This window comes from Poecile atricapillus, chromosome 1 (assembly GCF_030490865.1).
Source record: "Poecile atricapillus isolate bPoeAtr1 chromosome 1, bPoeAtr1.hap1, whole genome shotgun sequence".
Classification (NCBI taxonomy): domain Eukaryota; kingdom Metazoa; phylum Chordata; class Aves; order Passeriformes; family Paridae; genus Poecile; species Poecile atricapillus.
In genome coordinates this window covers 149,696,515-149,718,720 of record NC_081249.1, presented here as the reverse complement: position 1 = coordinate 149,718,720, position 22,206 = coordinate 149,696,515, and the positions used below count along the sequence as shown (strand labels likewise).

Here is a 22,206-nt window from a genome sequence, read left to right as displayed (position 1 = left end):
GTATTTGTGCAATTTCCCCATTTAGAACCTAACATGCCATAAGTTTCCTGTATGTGGCAACCCTCCTCTGAAATCCTCCTAAAAATTATTTAACTCTTGCAGAAGTTTGTCTCATGCAGAAGAGATATAACAAAACCCTGTTATCACAAAAGACAAAAAGATAAGCTATTTTTTTGAAGGTGGAATACTTATTGCATTAAGTCTTTAAATCCACAGAATATCTGAAATGAGTAGAATTGGCAACTGTAAGATCCTAACAATTTGGGTTTTTTGAAAGTAAAGGTCAGTAGATTCAATTTGACAGACATCATAAATTAAAAGAGCTATTTCAAACTGTCTACAGGTCACTTTAAAGTATGATAATAGGGTGCATATGTATTTCAACACTTACACCTGTAAGAGCAGGCAGTTTTGGAATGTAACTTTATCTTGATATTTAGATTTGGGTTAATTGTTTCACAATATACACAGTGCTTATGTAAAAAAGAAAGTATCAAGAATACGATTACAGTATCAGTGAAGTCCAGTAAAAGCAGTAAATAAAGGTTCTGTTTATTTCGAGCCTATACATACAGAAAACAGCCTCCTTCCCAAATCCACAGAAAACTGTTATTCACAGAACTGTATTAAAAGAAGTCAGAAGCATATTGGTAAAAACATTTTATCACATTTTCACATCTATCACTTTACAAAGGGGATTCAAATGGTTCTAAGAACTTAAATAAAAGAACAAGGGAAGAATAAAAAGGAGAGAAAGATAAATGTGTCCTTGTGTTTTGTTACAGCAAAGAAGAGGTGTTTGAGACCCCAACACTTAGTTGCTCATCTACACTGCAGCTCTTGAAGTAGTGACTGCCTGCATTGAAGCAGTGATCTGTATGAATCACAACCACTATGAAACACATTCAAGTTGAAAGTAGCAGATCTCATTTTACAGCAATGATCAGCAGCCACAATCTACATAAAGAGATGTACTACAAAACTCCTGCCAGGACAGAAACAAAAATATTCTAGGTCTGCAATAGTTGAAGACTACACAGATATTTCCATTTTATCCCTTTAAGGGACAGTGCTACACCTCCTGCCTCCTTTATGGCAGGTTAGTATCTGAGTCCAGCTTAGTACTCAATGCAAAAAACAAGAAGAAGAAACAATACTGTAGCTATGGTTATTTAGAATAAAAGCACTTTATTTTTTTCCAACCAAGTTCAAAGTCAAACTTAGAGCTGAGTGCACACTTTGTATCATAGGTATTAACAAAACTTGCATGAAAAGTTTTGTAGATGGAAATTTTTCACAGTTGCTTCAAACTGAATCATGTTAAATAGCTAGCCCTGTGTTTTGTCTAGAATTCTCACCTTCCCCTCCTCACTTCTAACAAGACACACTCTTAGTATATTTAAAGTAGATGAACAATAAATAATATCATCAAGTGCTAAAGAATATATGTGCAAAGAGGGAGAAAAATAGTTGCATTTAATCTCATTTGGAGACATAAAAACAGCTATTTAACTTGTGGAATAAACATAAATTGTTTAAAGAAGGATAACACAAGCACTAATAACACAAGCATGCTCAATCTATTTTCTCTGTGAATCTTTATCTGTGGCCTACAATGATTACTGTGTGTAGGATGGTAGACTGAAGGAAAAAATTAGACTATACTGTCTGGCTTTTACCAAGGCTTTTAAAACTGCTTCATTTTTTTCCTTCACTAAAGCAACATCAGCTCAATATAAAGTTCCTCTCAAAAGAATCAACTGCTTTCATAAACTTCAGCATTTGCATTGTGCAAAGCTGGAATAACTTCACACCAGTACCATAATTTGCATGGTTTTGTATTCTGAATCGTTAACTATGAATCGTTCACTTTGCAACAGAAAACCACGCACAAAAAATAGCTGCAAATCTCCACACGAAGACAGACATTCAATCTTCTGTAGAACTGGAAGATCTGGCAAGATAAACTGGCAAAAGCAACCACTTGCTAGTCTAAAATGTAAGCTTCACATAAGATACTTTCAAGTTTCCACACACAAGAATGTCCACTGTTTCAAGAAAAAAACCCCAAAAAATCACAAATTAACACTGTAGAATCCATCTTCAAAACCTGAATCTCTTCAATGCAAAATGCATAAAGACATTTAGCTCCAAACTTGCCTACTTTAGATGTCAGAAAATGAAAATACAGCCTGCTTTATAATGCAGTGGGGCTGACGTCACTCAGAATAGGCCATGTGTACTCTGTGCTTTCCTAGTCTCCCATCCCTCCTGCAACTCAAGTGTTAAAACTGCAGCCTCTAATAAAGCAACCTACAGGAGGGAAAAAATCATTTTACTTGAATCTCACTGCAGAGGGTAAGGTCTTGGAGGGCTTAATACCAGCAACAATCTGTAAGCATTATTAAGGAGTGTGGAACTGCAGTACCTGTGTGATACAAGAGTAGAGGACTCTTTCCTGAGAAATAAGCATAGCTCCATCAAAACAGAAACATATATAATCATTAAGACATGCTAACTTCTTCATACCCTGCTAAATAATGGCACAGTTTTTTCCACCTTCACTCTTCAGCAAGCTATCAGCAATACCTCAACTTGGCCACTTACATTTACAAAATACTGGACTTTTTTTTTTTTTTCAGCCCTGCAGAAAGAGACAGTTTGCCAGAAGGATTACTTAATTTCAGTTTAGGAGATGGGCAAATCCTGGGTCACACTTAAAAGTACTCTTTCAGCAAAACAGCCTCAAGTACTTTCAGGGAACACTGAGGTAAAGCATACTGTTTTTCAAAGACATCAGTTGCATATCAAGTGGTATAACATGAACAGCTTTGTGGAGGCATCCTTCATCCTCAAGTACATACGTGCTTCTGCATCACAAGAACATACAGGAAAAGCATTAACTCTGCCTGGATCTTCTGGCACATCCTAGAAACAGCATTTTTTGAAAGCATCATAAAGATCAGCATTTATGCATGGGATAGCTCATAAACTTAATTCTTTGATTCACTCTGACAACTATATGAATTTAGTAGAGTTACACAGCTGTTAAGACACTTATGCCAACTTTGACCAGGTATTATACAAGTACATTCTGTAACAGCAAAACTGATTCCTAGCCATTTGAGAACTAAGAAGCTGAGCCCGAATATTACTGCTAATAGTTTAAATGACTTAAGAACATAATGGAAAAAATAATTTCATAACACAGACACCTGAATCTTGTCCTCACAGTCTAATAGCTGCCTGAAAACAGTAAAAAATTTCATTTAAAATAAGGCACAGATACTAATGACAATGCTTAATACTGTATTATTGATGCTGTCAAAATACAACTTTTGGCAGTTAAAAAGAATGCATTACTTTAGTAGATATTCCTCAGTAATGATCCTCACGTCAATCTTACCTTGCCTCTAAAACAAAAGCACTGTCCAGACATAGGATTTGGTAACTCTATGGCCATACAGAATTCATTACAAGCCCATGTATCTAAATCTACATACAAGCTAGATTTTTAAATACTAGAGCATCCCTTTAATCAATTACAACTATGCTTTCTTATATTATCAAAAATAAATGGCCATGAGTTACTTTATTCTATTAGAAAAAAAAAATAAAAGAAAAAATATGAGTATTCTCCTTAAGGAATAATCTAAGAGTTTCAGCAATTGCCACCCAAATGATGAAACTAGACTTTGTTACTTTTCATTTAAGTGTTCAACAGAACAGTAAATACAAGAATGCTGTCATACTATAGTTCCTTTAGATTTGTAATTGATAGTAAGAACATTTGAAAAGTTCTATCTCAAAACTTTGAGCATGAAATATTTCTAATGATACATAACAATTCTAGCAAAAAGACTGGCTATGTGAATGCCTCCAGATTGTCCCACAAAGTTCGCAGTTTTGGGATGTCCCAGAAACGCTTTGTAACTGACTACCCTAGGAAATGCAAAACCTTTGGTGGTTTACAGAACTGTCAAATAACCAAAAGCACCAAGTTCTGATGACAGATTTCAAGTTGGCCTTCAGAAGTCAGTAACAGTGATACATAAACTAAATTATAAATCTAAGCAACAGGAGGCCTGAAGTTTTTGACCACTACAGGAGCATAAAATTCATTTATTTATTCTGTAAAGCAAAAACCAAAACCACTTGGGGCTATCAAAAGACTTTTCTCCTGCATGTCAGTAAAAGTGCACATGCTTAATGCTAGGTATGAAAACAACCTTTGCAAGTACTTATTTTTAAGGAAGTAGTCTATTTGGTCATACATGCTGTGCATGTATACTTTTAAGTGAAGAGCTGGCACTTCACAAGTTTTACCTGAAAAAGCATGCTTCCTAATCACAAAATTAAAAAAGGCAACAGCAAGCCTAAGACTGAAGATTCCCTCAGAGCTATTAAGATATAACTTTTAAATTAAACTAGAACAGTATACCAATATGACAGTAAAAGTTTATAGCTGTATTCTTGATGCTGTTGTTGGTATGAATTTGCCAACACTGATCAGGTTAGAAACTGATCAATTTTGCAAAAGCTCATTCTCAGTTTCTTAAAGGAGGTAGTATAAAAAGGGTGTGATTTGAATAACACGGCCTCATCTGGCTGTAAACATTTCAAATAAGAGACATAAATATCTACAATAAAAAGTATTGTGGAAGAGATTATTCTATAAATTGATTTTTTTGAACTTGAAAAGAAAAAACAGTAGATATATTTAATATATTTACTTATTTGCATGTAGTTTGAATGATACAGAACAAGATTACTGTGTTAGAAATCCACATACAGTATAAAAACATTTGTTAGACATAAATTCACCATTCTGCTGACATTTGCAATAACTGTTTATCCAAGCTTAACTTCAGGTATTTATAATATTTTTCATACATGAATCTTTGTATATGTGCAATGTTTCATTAACTACACAATGTGAAACCCTGATTTTTGTAGTTTTTCATCACAATCTGAACATAATAGCTATTTGCATCTTAACACATTGGCTTTTTGAAACACTAGTAATTAAGGCATCTTTGCTGTATAGTTTCTCAATAGTGCAAACAAAAACTGTCTTTAATAATTTGATTAAAACATAGAAGTAACTGAATATCCCAAAGTTTTTTGTATTTTTTACTGTAATTGGAAGATAGCTGTGCATTTTGGAGTTCTCTAGTGAAAGAGACATTTAAAAGCTCTTAATGCTGATTGTTTTTGTTGGTTCCTCATAACTGGTTCTGCTGTCTTCTCTTCATGACAGTATAATTCATCTTCTTTTATTCCATGATGTAAAATACAGTAGCATTTAAAGGAATACCTAGTAACTGAGTGAATCCCAAATGCAGCAAAGGCATACAGTTTACATAGTGCACTTTCACCTCACTGAAGTAAAAGTTGCTCCTACTAGACATTTTTCCACTTCAATGTGAAGTAGATTGTTAGGGTTATGTTAGTGGTTTCATTATAGAGCTTGACAGTTCGGTTCTCTTCTGCCAGTATTTCTCAAAAGGCTTTCAGTACAAATTTCTGGGATACTTTAGGGGATTGTTTCACCACATAAGCACACTGTTTCCCCATCATGTCAGTGTAGCTGCAATAAATAAGCATTTACATCCTAAAAGGAAAAAAAGGAGAAAGTTTGTCACATTACTTATAGCTCTAACATCAACTCTATGTCTGAAACAGGGTAACCAAACAGGACCATAACACAAGAATAACTGTATTTGCCCAAATTTTAGAACAAGTTATCTTCACAACTGCTTTCAATTAATGCTTTCAATGACATTTCTTCATGTACTAAAAAGCCTGCAAGAAGAGTAGAATTAGTTTTCAAAGCCATCAGTTTAGCCTGGTATTCCTCTGCTCCCTGCTAAGCAGGAAAGATCATCATCATATGATCATGTAGTTAAAACATGTTATGTATGATGATCCTTCACCCAACCGCCCCAACATTCCTGTACTATTGCTCTGACTTGCTCAGGTGACCTTGGTCACAATCTATCCTGATATATATTAAGATGCCAGCAAATGAGCATAAAGCAACCTGAACCCTAGAGAAACAAACTGACACTACCTATAGCTGTTGTTCTGATCTAGCAAAAGAACTAGGCAATCTATATTACATGCTCTCATAGCTCTACCAAGTAGGGAGTTAGAACTCAGTTCTTCTGCATCCCTGCTGACTGAAACTCTGGAAGAAGTTGGCAATTACCCCTGTAGGGACATCAAAATTGAAGTCACGGGTGCACAGCAGTCCCAGAAAAAAAGTAAATAATTTACTTGTTTGATACATCAAAGTGATCAATTCTGTAGGCACAGAATGATAGATTCCCCAAAACTCCTTAAGATGTAAGTAAAAGATGCAATTTTTAAGTTCTTTTCAAGTTCACTCAAATCCTACACACAACCAAGTGTCTTCTGTAACTCCTTTCTCACTGTCAGGTCCCTCCATCTGGAGAGGTTTCTATCTAGTATAACTTTTGGTGCCCAACTGCAGAAAGCCACGTTATAGAAATAAGCACAAACAGCAAAACATGCATCTACCAGACACCCTCTTTATGCTACTGATATAACAACCTACTGAGAAATGCAAGTAGGTATTTGTCTTAGGCTCTTCTGCTCTCCAAAAACTCATAATTTTCCAAGCATTCAGCACTAAGCTTTAGAACTCAGGATACTGTCACTTGCCCTCGTCACCAGATGTGCAAATGCCAATGAGATTCCTGGGCTAAGATTCTCCATTCTGCATTACATTTAAAACAACAGGTACAACAGATCTAAGAGAAAACATCCGTCCCTTCCACAGTCTACCTACTCAACTCAGCCCTTTTTCACATCAATTTTAAGACTCTTTACTATTAGCTACTTTGTTATTAGGGAGATGCTTCCTCTGTAAAGTAAGAAAAAAAGATGAAAATTATTATCATGCTAAATCACACAACTATCATAAGGAATCAACTCCAGATTTCTGTAAAAACCATGCAATACACTTGAGCATTAGCAGAAACTGAAGTAGAAGTCTTTCTGTCCAACCACAGTTCAGCATAAGCAAAACAAGAGGAATACTGTAAGTGATACAACCATGTTTATTACTGAACACAACCGGAAGTGGATTACCTTAGCTATATTACCAGTATATCCTGGAACCAGAGTAAGGTGATTCTCCTCTTCCCACAAAACACTTAGCTGTTGTTTTAAAATATGAATGTTTCTGAAAGAGAATGATCATTTTATAACATAGTACATTTCAGCAGTCTCTTTAACTAAAATTAATGATTACTACTACATACAGACTTAGCCTATACAACCAATATTGCCACAAGATCTGAAAAATTTTGATTCAACTTCTACAGAATTTGTATAATCCCTGACATGAATATGTCCTACATGTATTAAAACTAGCAAAAAGAGAACAACAAAACCAGTAACTTTACTATCGTGAAAGTACTTTTAAGCTTTAACTATAAAATTATAATTTTGCCTTTTATAGGCAAGTTGTACTCCTACTGATCAAAATTAAAACAGATTGAGATGAAACAGGCTACAGAAAACCATTTAAATATTTTCCAACACTATACTCACCCATCTTCTGCCTTTTCTGTATGTGCAGACAGTTCTGACCACCATCTTTTAATGACTGCCTGAAGCCAGTTTAGACCAACTATCACATATCTGTAATAACACATTTTACACATTATGCATTTCCCCCTCTGTATGCATTATCTACAGGCCAGATAAAGTGTTGAGATAAATGTGTAAGCACTTTAGAAAGCAATACATTTTCTATTCGGGAAGCAGAAAAATCTAGCCAAATTGATAAGTTCCAATACTTGCTTATGCCTGCAATTTCCAAGTGGTAAACTGAAGTTCTCGTTGAGAAAGCAAAAGAAAACTCTGCCTTGATTTCATGTCATAAAGCATACTAACACCTCAGTGCTATGCTTTTTAACTATTTAGGATAAATAAATCTGCATAAGGGCAAAGCCAGTCCTCTTCCTCAAGTTCCTAACATTGCATTTTTGCATCACTGTTTTGTTAAAAGATAAAGGTTCAGAGGAAAGCTTCAATTCCAGAACTCTCTCATTTCCTGAGAAAGGCAGAGCTGGGAGAAGGGGCAGGGGGAACATGAGTCAGGATTAAAAACCACTGATTTCCAGGGCTCTGCATAGCCAGGAAGTAATAATGTTTTAAAAACATCCCAAGCTGATACTTACTCTTCGTATTTGCTTTTAAGCAGAGATTTCACTAAAGGCAAAAGATCGACACAGCAGCCAACTGAAACATATGGTTTTTCTTCCTGTAAACTTGAAAAACAAGACGATTCAGAAGTGCTTGAACTTCAGTGTGGTTAAAAGCAGATTTTAATCCCCCCCCCTTTTTTCTGTTTGTACCTGCTCGTCAGCACAGGAAGGCAGTCTACTACTACTCCAAGATCCTGTATCCTAAAACATTAAGAATAAAATCAGAAGTGTTACTAGTACATCCCACTATTAGTAGTAGAAGTATATGCTTCCACTATGGTTTAACATGTGTAACTAAGTCACAACACTTATGGAACTGCTAAAAATACTGTGGCGTATTTGAGATTGCTATAATTTTAAGGATATAGAAGAACAGATTTATTTTACCTCACCAAGTAGGCTACCAGTTCACTTATACTTCTCCTTCTCCAAAAGGTTAAAGCCACATTCAGTCTCAGATTCCTGCTGAAAAGAACTTGAGCCATAGTTTCATGGTCCTGAGAAACCTGCATGTTTTTAAAAATATAAAAAGTTGCCAAAAGTAGCCAGCAATGAAACAGTAAGATACTCTAATATAATCTGGTATACCATAATACACTTTTCTACCTGTATGTTGATGCGTTGGTTTTAGAAATTTATCTAAGAATAGACTTAAACCCATAAATTTCCCTTAGAAGGGGGCACAAAAATATTAGACCTACTTCACATGAAAGCTGCAAGAATAAGATTTGTACCTCTTTACCACCTAAGACAGGTATCTAATAATTAAAATGAGCATTCATGCACATCAACCTATAATGCTCACCAACTCTGAGAACTTTTTATTTAGATGATTATTAATTTTGACACAATTTAGACACAAGTAATTACATGTATTATTCCGAACTCAGACAGAAAAGGTTCATTTCTGAAAAAGCTTGTTCTCTGAATGAAGTTCAGGCATTTTAATTAATTAGACCTTGGATTGGAATGAACACTGCAGAGCCACACACATCTCTCAAACCAGTTAAATAGTCATTTGTTGCCAGTGATCTGGTCCTTAGCTTTCCAGAAAATTAATCTTCCCCTGTCTTCATCTCTTTACCCATCTTTCTGCAACCTCTTTTTTGTAGCTATTCTGCTACAAGAAAAGTCTTGAAACCATCAAACTGAACAGTGCATAAGTGCCACAGACTTGCACCTTTAGCCCACTGGCCTCTCAGGGCTCTCCTCATGGCAGCCCACATTTACAGCACTGTGAAAAGACAGCACAGTGAGAGTATCTGATCTTACCTTTCCTGCCATGCCTCACCTTAAATACATGCAAGCCTCGATGAGTAACAAAAACCTACAGTGCCAGAAATGTAAACTTCAACATTAAAGGCCTTAAATGGCCTTCACTGTGACAAAACCCATTCAATTTAAATATCTGATCTTTTAGCCAGTTCAGAAGCCCTGCAAGCATCCACTAGGTTTCCTCAACCAATCCTAACAAGAAATAAAGCTCATACAAACACTTAAATTAGTTTCACACGAAGTTGATACTGCTATGGAAAACTGTCCTAATCTACCTCACCAGTTTATTCTCATTGATACAGTAACATTTTTACACTTCAATAAACACACATATGGACACCTGTCCTGCCAGTTCATGAAACCCAAGCAGGTTTAAACAACATTCTCCTTTGGTGCTGGTACAATTTTAACCCAGTCAAGTCTGGCAGATCTGAGCTTCTGAACTGACACAAATATGAAGAAAAGTGGCAGGACTATTACTGTTGACAACTGTATCACCATAAACTGACAGACTGTAAATCACAAGACTTGATGTCTGCAGAATTGAAGGAAATTAATCTAAAGAAAGAAAACTTTCACGGTGAATTACTAGGAACAATTCTTTTTTAAACTGGAGTTTTTTCAAACTCTACCTACCTCTGAAAAAAATGCACTGTATTTGGATGAGGGGCCTTCTGTTTGAGATGAGCCAGAGTCACTAGAATTCAGCAAGTGTGTACGACTGTTGTGAAGTTTTGCTGGCAGATTCCCTGCACAAGCCAGTTCATTTTCTTTATTTGCCATGTCACGGCCCCTAGATTTAGGGCACAGTTTCTTTCTGTAACAAGGCTTTGGAGTATAACAATGAACTTTCCTTTTACAGTATACCACTTTGAAAAGAGAGAGGGGACTGGTCACCGTCTTTCCAACTGTTACTCTGCAATAATAAAGCACTATTTTAGTGAAGGTTGAGCCAAACCAAATCAATTGCATTATTATGTTTATATATATCTATATATATATATAGATATATATGTAATTATGAATTTAGCAGTCAGCTTTCAGGTTATTTGAAACATTTTTCTCCTAATACATATATTAATGGCATTTGGGTTATCACAAGTCATGCCACAAATATTCTTCTCTGTTTTTATTAATGCAGAGACTCATTATTGCACAGCTCTCCTACCTGTTTGTGTATGAAGCCAGCTGTTTTGGAAATTTCTTACCCTGGGAGAAAGGCAATAGAGAAAAAAAAGCTGTATTACCAGAAAGGGTCATTACTTAGCATTAATGGTAACATTTACATTGTGTGCATCAGCAAGACAATGCTATGATTTTTTTTTTTGTTAACACTGGTCATAAAATGTTAGTTTTAATACAAAATTTCAATAAACAGAGGATATTGACATCTTTGCTGCTGTCTGAAGAGGTCTTACAGTAAGTTTGCCTCTCTGGTGTTTCCTCTGTACTCCACTGTCTTACTCTTCAGCCAGTAACACAGGTATGGGGTCATAAAAACTACTTTTGAGTAGGAGGAATCCAGTGAAAATCTACATGTCACCAACGTGGTAGATGAAGCTGTACGATTATATGACAGCTCCATTTCAATGAAAGGGTTTCTTTCACCTACTCCACCTGTCACTTGTGCCATGTAGTCCTCTTCGCAAGAAAGAACTTTATCATGACAAAATTCCTGTATTGAAACATTTTTGGCTAGATTGCAGAAAAACAGGCATGAGTAAGACTGCATCAGTACCTAATGCTCATATGGACAATATGATGTACTGATCTGTGCAGCCACTGCCTGTGTCTGTTATAACACATCTTATAATACATGCTGTAACATGTTTTCATAATATAACTGCTGTTCAACTTAAAGTTCTACTGCACATCTAAACATCAAATGTTTTCTAGTGCTGTGCTTCTAGATTTAGACTGCTCAGAACTATAAAGTTGTTTAAGTATTCCCTTTTCTCAGAGGACATAAAACAACACAACAAACAACACAAACAGCTTACCTCCTTCATGATCTTTTTAGTGGAAGAAGAGATTCTTTTCCTGGGGAGATCAATGGGATGACCTTCAATATGCAATACTTTCTGTTTTTTAACATTGTGAGCTTCAGATGCCATAATCTCTCAAATCCCTGTTCTCAAGGGAAAGATATTTAGTTGTATTTTCTAAAACATTCTGTCAGCTTTCTTCAAATGCAGCTAGCAACACTAGAATTCAGCTATTTTCAAGATCTTCTGTCCTATATATAACCCAAGACATCATCCTTTAGTGAGTGTTAGCTGGAGGCCTTATTATTAACACGTTGAGCATTTCAAAATCCCTATTTAGCTTTCAAAAAAGATGAAACCAAAATCACCCTAAGAAACAGAGGCAGAGATTCTGTTTTCACACCAATTTCTAAACCTGCACTAAAGGGTGTCACACAAACAAGATTCATTTCAAGTAAACAATTCAAAACAAACAATTCAAGTAAAGAATAGGGCAAAATGAGACCACTATGAATTTGATATGCCACCTAGAGAAAAATAATTGGTTTCACACCTGTTTCCAAGTGTGAAAGACGGCTAAAAAACTGATTCTTGATTCCTGTTTTTCAGGAAGAAAGCAAACTTCATCAAAATAACAGAGGTTGCAAAAAAAAAAAAAAAAGTGAAAGATCTTCCCCTTAGATTATTGGCAAATGTACATCCCCTTCCCCTCCCCCCCATTTTTGTCAAAGCAGTACTTTGGCTATTTTTCATACTAAACCCCACAACTTTATTTTATGTCTAAAGTCCTTTGTCTTGAAGTACACAAGTATTTCTGTAAGAATCAACATCAAGATTGAGACAGGTGCACATATGATTTTGCATCTTTTGTAACTGATCAGAAGATTCATTACTTGAGACTAGGTTCAACTACTATATCAGCATAGAGGCACTACTCTTGAAGTGTTTCAGCAAGACATCCTATATTACTTTTAAAAGACAACCACTTGCTCCAGTATTAGTTTTTCTCCCCTGAATGGTGAAACTCCGGTCTCAACATGAGTGCTCCAATCTCTCCCCTTCGTCTTTAGCAGCAGCCCTATCCCTTTTACTCTGTGTAGCAGATTTTCCCCTCATTAAGAACTTCAGCATTTAAAAGACTAAGACACTGAGCAATAAATAAACCAGATGGGAAACAGTGTATTAGCCATGAAGATCCATGCAGCAGCTAAAGGCCATCAAATAAAGCAAGCAGGTGGCAGGCCCAAAACAAGACAGATGCTGTATTCAGGTACATTAAAATCCCTGCTGTAGGGTACAGGGTAATTAAAAAAAAAAAATTCTTCAAATGTTCTGGTATTTTTCAGAATTGTATCAGTACTAAAGAACTTCACTTGAGATCTCTCTCTCAAAAAACAGAGCATTTACTGACAGAATCCCTTGCCCTGCAAGATGGGAACATGGAACCCTCAGACTACAGAAAGAATGGCAAATGGCAGCATTATTTAGGGCAATATTTTTTCAGATGTAAGTCTGGCTTAAGACTGGTTCATTAATTTTTTCACACTATGGAACAGTGATGAAGAGTTCTCACTTTGCTAGCTCTCCACACTTCCTAGTTCTTCCACACAGGCTTGTAAATAAACTTTTCCCAGAAATTTAGAAAAAACCTCACAAAAGCAAACACCTTTTTTTCTGCTTATCAGGCTGGTTAAAACCATTACTTGCACTCAAAATGGGCTATGTATTAAAATTTGAACTTGGAGCAACACAAAAACATATGCTGAAGAACTGGACTTTGGAAGATATTAGAAGGCTAGAAAGAAATGTCTTACCAAGGAAATTCAATTAGTGTATCAGTTCTTACTATTGGGCTCTAAAGAGTATCTAGTATCTCAAAATAGCTGAACTGGAGCTATCTGAACTGGAGAGAGAGGACTCTGGATGGAAGTTCCTTACAAAAGGTGGCATGTGTCCAGGAGAAAAAAATTAAGAGAATTTTACACTCTGAGAAATCTAACATAAGAGTATATTGTTCCCCAGCCTCCCAACTGAAACAGAATGAAACAATCAATTCTTTCCTTAAAGACTGGTAAAATAAATTCAAAAGGTCTAAAGATGATCAGATATAAAGGAACATCTGATGAAGCAAAGTAAAATCCTTTCGACTTCACAGTCCAACAGTTTAGAGAGGTTTCCATAGACCTGTTGAGGGTCTCAGATTATGCAGAAGTAACAGTGAACATTTGAGCAGTAATGAAACAGCTGTATTTTTAGCCAAGGTGCAGAATCTCTCCCTTGGAGCTGACGAAGTACATAAAGAAAACACAGTCAGTATTTAAAGAGCCTCGAGGAAGATCCAGACTGACATCTCTGTTTCGCTAATTAGTAAACAATGTAATCGTGTGACTTAGTGGACACAAACAAATAACATAATGGGAAAGATTCAGCCTGGCTGTCACCAAGGCAACATAGCCTGGAAAAGTAAAGGCTCCAGGGTGACCTCACTGTGGCCTTCCAGTACCTGAAGGGGCTACAAGAGAGCTGGAGAGGGACTTTTTACCAGAGCATTTATAATAGACCAAAAGGTAATAGGTTCAAACTGAAAGAAAGCAAGTTTAGATTGCATATTAGGACAAAATTCTTTACTGAGAGGGTGGTAAGGCAATGCAACACATTTCCTAGAGAAGGGGTAAATGCCTTGTCCCTGGAGTGTTCAAGGCCAAGTTAGATAGGGCTTTGAGCAGTTTGGTCTAGTGGAAGGTGTACCCTCCTTCCCATGGCAGGGAAATTGGAACTAGAAGATCTTTAAAGTCCGTACTAACCCATATCATTCTATGATTCTACGAAGTCCTGCTCTGCAAAATTAATGGAATTTATTAAGAGTATGGGATAGTACAACATGGATAAAGGGCAACAAAATGCCCTTTAAATAGACTAATTGAGTTTCCAAGTCCCTCACTTAAATCTTGAGGAAACAAAGCAACCAAGCAAAAAAAGGGAAAGCTTTTGCGCATAGAAGTATCTCAGGAACAGCCAGAGACTGTCTAGGAGCTTTCCACATTGCAGAAAATCACCTCCAGATTCCTGGGGAAAATCTCTGGAAAGCATTGGTTTATGCTGTTCAATATATTCATAAATTACCTTGCAGAAGGGTAGATGAAGACTGCTAACAATACAAAGTCACACCAGTGAAGATAAGGCCTAACTGAAGAAGGATTGTGATGTACAATAAGCAGAAGCAATTCTTATAGATCAATATAAAGCAAAGCTTATGTATCTCCAGGTAGGAAAAAATTCTGGGTTCCTATTGGGATCACAGTCTCTATAGTAACTGCCACCCACAACAGTATCTGCATATAGGACAGTTTCCTTTAGATCAGTTGGACTGTTTAGTGCGCCATATGGATCAATAAACAGTTAGAAAAATAAACAGAACACTATTGTTACAGTGTACAGAACTAACTTGTGCCTGTATTTCAAATATTGAGAGCAGGGTTAGTTAACTTTCTTTAAAAAAAACAACCCTAAAAAAAAAAAGTAAAAAAAGCTTCTAAGTAAAGTAAAAAACACCTCAGACAAAGGCAAGTTAAAAAGATACGGAATACCTTTCATATAATCAACAATTGATTATATCAGCCTCTTCAGTCTGAAGAAGAGACTACTTACAGCCAACAGGGGAAATAAGACAAAGGCCTACAAAATGAATGGCTTGGAGAAGTTGCATAGAGGTTGTGCCCTCTCTTGCCCTTATTTTTACCCTTAAAAATAAAGGGTCAAAAGACAACAGCTGAAGATCGGATAAAAACTAACAAGGGTAAGCTGTGTGCAAATTATAATCGACCTGAACTTGCCACAATGTTGTGGACTCAGATGTTTTATATGCCTTCTAGGACAGAATGTGCAAAAAAATTAAAAAAAACCCCAAAAACATAGACTGAAAGTGATTAAATTCAGATATGCAACCCACATAGTCCAGACAGAGCAGAACACAAGCAGAAGAATCTGGTATATACAAACCTAACAGTATTATAATAAACTTAGTCAATATCTTAAGAAACCAGCTTTGAAAGGCTTAGTAACACCTAGGAAAATGCTGGCTGGCCAACATTTAAAAAGATGAATGCTACAGGATTAAAGGCACTTTACATGGCTCCTCACAACTTTGATTTCCTATTTGCAATCAGGTATCCTCTAGGGATAGCTAATTAGACACTGCAGTCCCCTGTAATTCTGGGATATACACAGAGGGTTCTTCAGCTGGCATTAGATACTAATTTGTACCGAGTCAAACAATCTATACCTTAATGTCTTTAATTTCTGACTTTTCCCTTGTGATGAGCACAGCTAGTTGTATTTGATCAAGACAATCTGCTATACAATCTCATTAAGGCCAATGCATTTCTCTCACTTTACAAAGCTTTTAGAATTAAACTAAGGATAGAATGCATGTCCCTTCAGCTCTGCCTTGGTCCACTGTACAATCCTAAACTGTTTTACAACTGAGCAAGGTAGACTGCAAATCTGAAGAGATGTATGATTTCATTAGAATGACAGAATCAAATTCCACCAAATTCCCCAAAACCATGGATGATTTCTCACAGCAGATGACAATCTTCCCTTCTCCCCCTTTTATTCTCTTCAATCTTCAGTAAGCAGAATGACTAAAGTAACAGCAGCCATGTCTCTGGAGAAGAAGCTGGTTTGCCCCACAGTCAACAGACAGAACCTGTGCAAAGTTTTCTTGATGGTTCTACTGATATTTTCTATCTCTGATCCCTCCCAGATGCAATAAAACTCTTTAGGTCACACCAGAATTGGGCAAAGAAAGTCAGCACTAACAGGCTTCCAAGTGCATATCTATTGAAGGCAAGTATTAACAACTCTGCCACTCCCTCCCATCGCCCTAAGTTCTGGGCACGGCCTCCAGAGAGGGACAAACTCTTCTTGGCAAGTTATGTAATCTACATGCATATTAATATAATGTTATTTTCTTACAGAACATAGGCTGGACTACTTTGTATGGCAGCAAAACATAAAATAGTTCAATATCTTAAGCCATCAGCAATGCCTTTAAAAATACACATACTTCCATCTCATTTCTTGTCCAAATTTGTAACAGCTACTTTTTCCTGCAGCATTCCATGTGCACCAGCCATGGCGAATGTTCCTGTGATTGTCTTCCACCCCACAGTAACCCAACTGCAAGTTCAAGGATGACAGTATTAAACTCAGATGAGAGAGAGAATTAATCTTTACTCCCAAGGAGGGGAACATGCGCTTTGAAAGCATTCCAAATATGTATTCATCAGGGAAGCAGCAATGGTCAACTCATTTCACTGGCCATTATCAGATGGTCACAGGAAACTTCCAAGAATGGTTATTTCAAATTTACTTCGAAAAGGGTAATAATTTGCTTACAAAAATAAATTAGTACTATCTTATGATGTTGAAGTGATTTTGTAAGTTTGTCATAACTTCATTTCATTTTAGCTCTGATAAATGTTACAAACTCCACCTGTCTTTTAGAAGGCTTCCACATCCTTTGCATATGAAACAGTTTGGTTTTTTCAAAATCCTCTTTTAGTAATTGATGTACTGATGGCTGAACTGATGTTCACCAGCTGTTAAGCATTGAATTTTCTTTAAGAAGGAAGTGGAGCTCAAGATTCTAAGGAGTATTTTGCTAATGCAAAATTTTTCTGCAACATTATAAAGTGTTATATGCCAGTAGAACAGAGTTTTTTCATGTGCTACACCTGTCAGGCCATTTGTTCCACTTTAAAGTTTTCTATGTTGATAAAAACTATAGGAACTACACTAAATTTGCAGTAAATAAAAATATTGTTTGAACAACTAGGTATAGTAAATTAGCTTAAACCTAAGATTTAAGCTCATTTTCCTCTTACATATGGAAGTGATAAGTGACCCACAATCAGTCATAATGAACCTCCAAAAATGACGACAAGTTCATCCAAGTTTAGTGAGGATGAAGCCAGGTGCACATTTGTTCTCCTTGTGGAGATAGCCCAGGAGTCTAGTAACTGAACTTTATTTACATTTTCTACAAAAAAAAATAAATAAAGTCAAACAATAACTCAGTTTTCTGCATCTGGAGGTATTTACAGATATACTGAGCTGCCATAAAGTAATAGCAGTGGTTAAGCCCTTTCTGAAGACATCTTTCACTAATGAAAAGATAGTTCTACCTGTTGATTTTCACTTATGAACGCTCTAGGGACAGTAAGTTTGGAGACTGAGAGGTGTTATAAAAGAAATAAATTTTGACAATGCTGAAGCTTCCACATTAATGTTTTAAACAACTCTTTAAGAAACTACCCATGAAATTAAATACAGAAATTTCTTTTACCATTTATTGTTCAATCCAAGGAGTTTAAAAAAAACTGCAACAAGAATTTTGAACTCAAACCCAGAGACAGACATACTAGCAAACCCCTCAAACTCCAAATTTGGTGGAGGCTAAGGAAGTACTCGCTACATGCCCACCTGGCTGAACAGTCTGTGATTACAGATCACATGGCTTTTTATGCTACCCTCAAATACACTTCTCTTACTGATTGTTGTCTGTTTGCAGTACTTCTAAAACCTTCTTCATCTACAGTCAAGCTTCTTACCCTAGGACCAACATACAGTTTTGGTTTTTTTAGATAATTGATTTAGATTATTATGAGACAATATACATGAAATATATATCATAATCATTATATATATATATATATATATATAACATAATACATACATTATGAAATAAAATGAAAATAAAGGAGAAGTTTTGAAAGTGGGCAATTGAATATATATACACGCAACTATAAGAATACATGCATATCAGCATAATAACATGTGCTTTTTAATATACATAAATAAATACCTTAATAATATTATTTTTAATGTATTAGAATGAAATCCTGAGTTTTAAGTTTAGGAATTCAAATAAATGGTAATTTGAGTTCAATGGAATAACATTAGAGAAATTTAAAGTAAAACTACAAGGTCTGTTAATAGAAAATTAAAGTGACCTCTTTAGACAAGAACATGTTCTTCCCAATCAGGAAGGCCAAAGAAGCACAAATCTCCCTTCTGTTATGCTTTAATTCTAATAAACACGGGTAACTACATATTTATAATAATTTCCCCGATTACAGCCAAAGAATAAGAGGAAGAAAAAAACAGGGGAACAGGAAAAGCAAAAATGATGTTCCAAGAAGAGATGGACGAAAGCTGCTTTTAAGTAAATGGACTTAACCTTGCTCCAAAGCAGAACATGTTATAAAAACAGAAACAAAAGATTTCCAAGATCACCACCTAATCTTTCTCCTTAAAAGATTTCCCTATTCAAAATGTCTTTATTTTAAATCTGCATGCCAAATCATCCAGCACAACACTGAATAAATAATTTGAAGGCTTTTGAACGAAGTAATTAATGCACGATCTGATCTTCAAGCACTTAAGGTTCCCCCCTCTCCTTCCCCTTGGAATCTGTCACACCCAAGAAATTAAATCCGTCAGCAGGCCTCACACCCAGCTTGTTGTCCTCCCTTTCGGCAGCACCAGAGCCTTCCCTACTCTCCTGGCACGTATCCGCCACTGCACACACTTGCTTCGAGCTACGGCTGCTGGCACCATTTCAGAAAGGGACCGAAGGGCCAGAAGCCGCTCTCCGGAGGCGGCGGGCACCACGCACAACTGTGCGGGGCGCCGGGCGAGGCCGCCGGGGAGCGGCCGGACCGATCCGCGCCCCCGCACTGCCCGCGGCCCCCGCCGCCGGCCCGCCCGGCGCGACGCCGCGGACCCGAGCCCGGTCCCGGCGGGGCAGAGCGCGGCCCCGCTGCACCATCCCCTTTCGCCCGGCGGCGGCCCGGACACCCCCGCGCCACTCACCCGCTGCTCATGTTCGGGGCCGGCCCGGGCGAGAGGAGCGGCGCGATCGCTACTGCCGGGGCCCGGCGCCCGGAGCCTGCGCCATTCAAATGCCACCGCGGTGCACGCCGGGCCGCGCGCGCCCCGCCACGCCCCGCCGCGCGCGCCCCCTGCCGGCCGCGGACTCCAGCCCCGCCCCGCCCCGCCCCGCCCGCGCGGCCTCGGAGGCGGAGCTGCGCAGCCGGGAGAGAACGCGGGAATGGGCGCCCGCTCGTGGACCTCAGTGCCTCAGAGGTAAGGGTTAGGGATAGGGATAGGGATAGGGTTAGGGATAGGGTTAGGGATAGGGTTAGGGTTAGGGTTAGGGATAGGGTTAGGGTTAGGGTTAGGGATAGGGTTAGGGTTAGGGTTAGGGATAGGGTTAGGGTTAGGGTTAGGGATAGGGTTAGGGTTAGGGATAGGGTTAGGCATAGTGTAAGCGGTTAGGGTTCAGGTTCGGGTTGGAGTGAAAATTACGGGTTATCTTTAGGGTTTAGGTTTTAGGGTTACAGTTAGGATTAGGGTAACGTTTTGGTTTTTGGTTAGTGTTTGGTTTAGGGTTACCGTAAAAGTTAGGGTTAGGGTTAGGGTCTTTATTTGGGTTAGGGTAATGTTTAGGGTTAGGGTTGGTGTTAGTGTTAGGGGTTTGGGTTTGGGTTAGTGTTAGGTTTAGGGTTTGGGTTAGGATTAGGGTTACTGTTTGGATTAGGGTTGGAATTAGATTCAGGGTTTATGGGTTACTATTAGGGTTAGTGTTCAGGCTAGGGTTAGGGTCAGTGTTATGGTTAGGGTAAGGTCTAGAGTTAGTATCAGGGTTTGGGTTGGGGCTAGTGTCAGGGTTTGACTTAGGGTTAGGGTCAGGGTTTGGGTTAGGATCAGGGTTTGGGTTTGGGCATGGTTTAGGGGTAAAGATCAGAGTTTCCTTTAGAGTAGGTATTAGAGTTAGGTCTAGGTGTTATACTTAGGGCTTCTGTTTAGGGTTAGGTTTTATATGTAGTGTTCGGATTATTGTTGAGGCTTAGGTTTTTTTTATGGGTAGGAATTAGACTTAGGGGTTAGGTTTTATGTTTGGTTCAGGGGTTAGGGGTTTGAGTTAGTGTTTGGGTTATGCATTATGGTTTCGGTTAGTGTTAGGGTTTGGGACTAGTGTTATGATTTGTGGAAGTATTGGGGTTTGATTGAGGGTTAGCCGTTAGGCTTAGGGGTTAGGGTTGGAGTTTTGTGTTAGGGGTTAGGGGTTGTGTTTAGTTTAGGGTTAGGCTTAGGTTTAGGGTTAGGTTTAGGTTAGGGATTAGGGTTAGTTCTACGTTTGAACAGTGCAGTCTTTATGATGTGTGAAGTGGTCTAATTGTATATTCTGGTAATTTTGACAATTTTAATGGGACAGGATTTTTTAAAATCCTGACATGTAGTCTGTTTAATTTTCTGCAGGATTAAAATTATATAGAACTAAATATTTCCATGTCTACCATAGAAATGTATACATATTTACATTTAGAAATATCCTACTATCTTCTTCCTCTTGTGTTCTCATATTTTCAACATTTATGCAGGTCCTTAACTGATGTGTGTACATTACATAAGTTAAATCATGATGATTCTGTCTGGTTATAGAGAAGCTCAGAAATTTTGTGTGTTGTTTCCCTGGCAGTTATCTTGGATTCCAAATTATATGTATTGTGTCATCTTCACAAATGTAAAAGTAGCTTCTCTGGCAATTTATATTGTTAAACAGGAATTTTGATAGTGATTTTGAATGCAATAGAGAAATCTGTTGTGTTGTCCTGGTTTAGGGCAAATTTGGGAGAGAACCTCCAAAAGGGGGTCCCCTCAGAAAAGCAAATTCAAGTGACCCCTCCCCCAACTGGTTCAGGAGAAAAGTGGAAAAAACTGTTTATTTAACAGAAATTTAATAATATTAAACAATAAAACTTCTCGCTGTTTGATGAGATGGCAAATCCAGAAAAAGTCCTTTTCATGTGGGGTTTCTCAGCTCAGTCAGGTTCTTCTCAGTTCCTTTGGCACTGGAAAGTGCCGAGGCCCAGGCCCTGGTAGGCCACAGGCATGAGCTCTCGGGGTTTGGTTGTTTTTTTCAGTCCAGAGCAGGTTTGAACAGATCCAAGAAAAAAAAAAAAAAACAGTCTGGGGAACTCCTCTGCCTCGGCTAGGTAAAACTAACTAAAAGCAAAGAGAAGCTCTGTCCCGATGTCTATCCGTGCTGCAGGCAGCACAGTCCAGGAGCGGGATGCAGGGGAGTGAGTGTTTTTCCTCAACACAAACTATGTGCTTCTTCTTCCCCCCCACTTTACTATCAGAGGAAATCACCCCAGGATGAGTACAAATTAATAGCTTGAATGTGCAGCATAGCAAAGTACATGTGCAGAGGGTAAAGAAAACGGGGATGATAGGATGTATTATTTCAAAAACTGATTCTTCTGTTCTGAGCTGATTAAGGTGTTCTGACAATGTATTGTTAATACCAATAATGTGATTATTTTCTTGAAACCTGTAAAAGGAATTGCACAATAATATTTTCTTCTTATGATGCCTACTTCATTTATTTCCAGATTGTATTTCTCACGAACTGCTTATGTGGATTTTCTACTTTTCCTGATATTTTTTCTGCAATAAACTTTTCTTTCCAGATGTTGCATAAGTAGCACTATCCGAATTGACGCTGTAATTTTACCAGCCTGGCTTCTTTTTCATTCCTCCTTAGGTAGAATTTAAAGTCAATAAAATGTACTGCCATTTATGGATCTTCTCCCAGATACACGCAGTAGATGCCTGGGATGTGCACTGGATGGGAT

General features: G+C 37.6%; 1 protein-coding gene across 2 annotated transcripts; it reads right to left on the bottom strand.

Annotated features, from left to right (window-relative positions):
• Positions 1–534: 534 nt before the first annotated feature.
• KATNBL1 (katanin regulatory subunit B1 like 1) lies at positions 535–19,518 on the bottom strand. 2 transcript variants are annotated; one of them, XM_058855111.1, is made up of 10 exons: positions 19,379–19,518; positions 11,516–11,643; positions 10,684–10,724; positions 10,152–10,431; positions 8,628–8,746; positions 8,391–8,441; positions 8,214–8,303; positions 7,582–7,671; positions 7,117–7,210; positions 535–5,614 (listed from the first exon to the last, which is right to left on the bottom strand). In XM_058855111.1, the coding sequence occupies exons 2-10, from the start codon at positions 11,627–11,629 to the stop codon at positions 5,582–5,584; spliced, it is 912 nt and encodes a 303-aa protein (XP_058711094.1). In that variant the 5' UTR covers positions 11,630–11,643; positions 19,379–19,518; the 3' UTR covers positions 535–5,581. The 2 variants fall into 2 exon arrangements, with proteins under 2 accessions (XP_058711094.1, XP_058711105.1); XM_058855122.1 differs by having other exon boundaries at positions 11,516–11,648; positions 19,379–19,509.
• Positions 19,519–22,206: the final 2,688 nt, after the last annotated feature.

What these genes read in the sequence shown, in the direction of transcription:
- KATNBL1 (XM_058855111.1), bottom strand. Translation starts at nt 11,629, where the DNA reads ATGGCATCTGAAGCTCACAATGTTAAAAAACAGAAAGTATTGCATATT. An exon ending in ACAGTGCATTTTTTTCAGAG is followed by an intron (nt 8,747 to 10,151) that starts GTAGGTAGAGTT and finishes AAAAACATGCAG; the next exon opens with GTTTCTCAGGACCATGAAAC. An exon ending in CTGGTAGCCTACTTGGTGAG is followed by an intron (nt 8,442 to 8,627) that starts GTAAAATAAATC and finishes TTAATGTTTTAG; the next exon opens with GATACAGGATCTTGGAGTAG.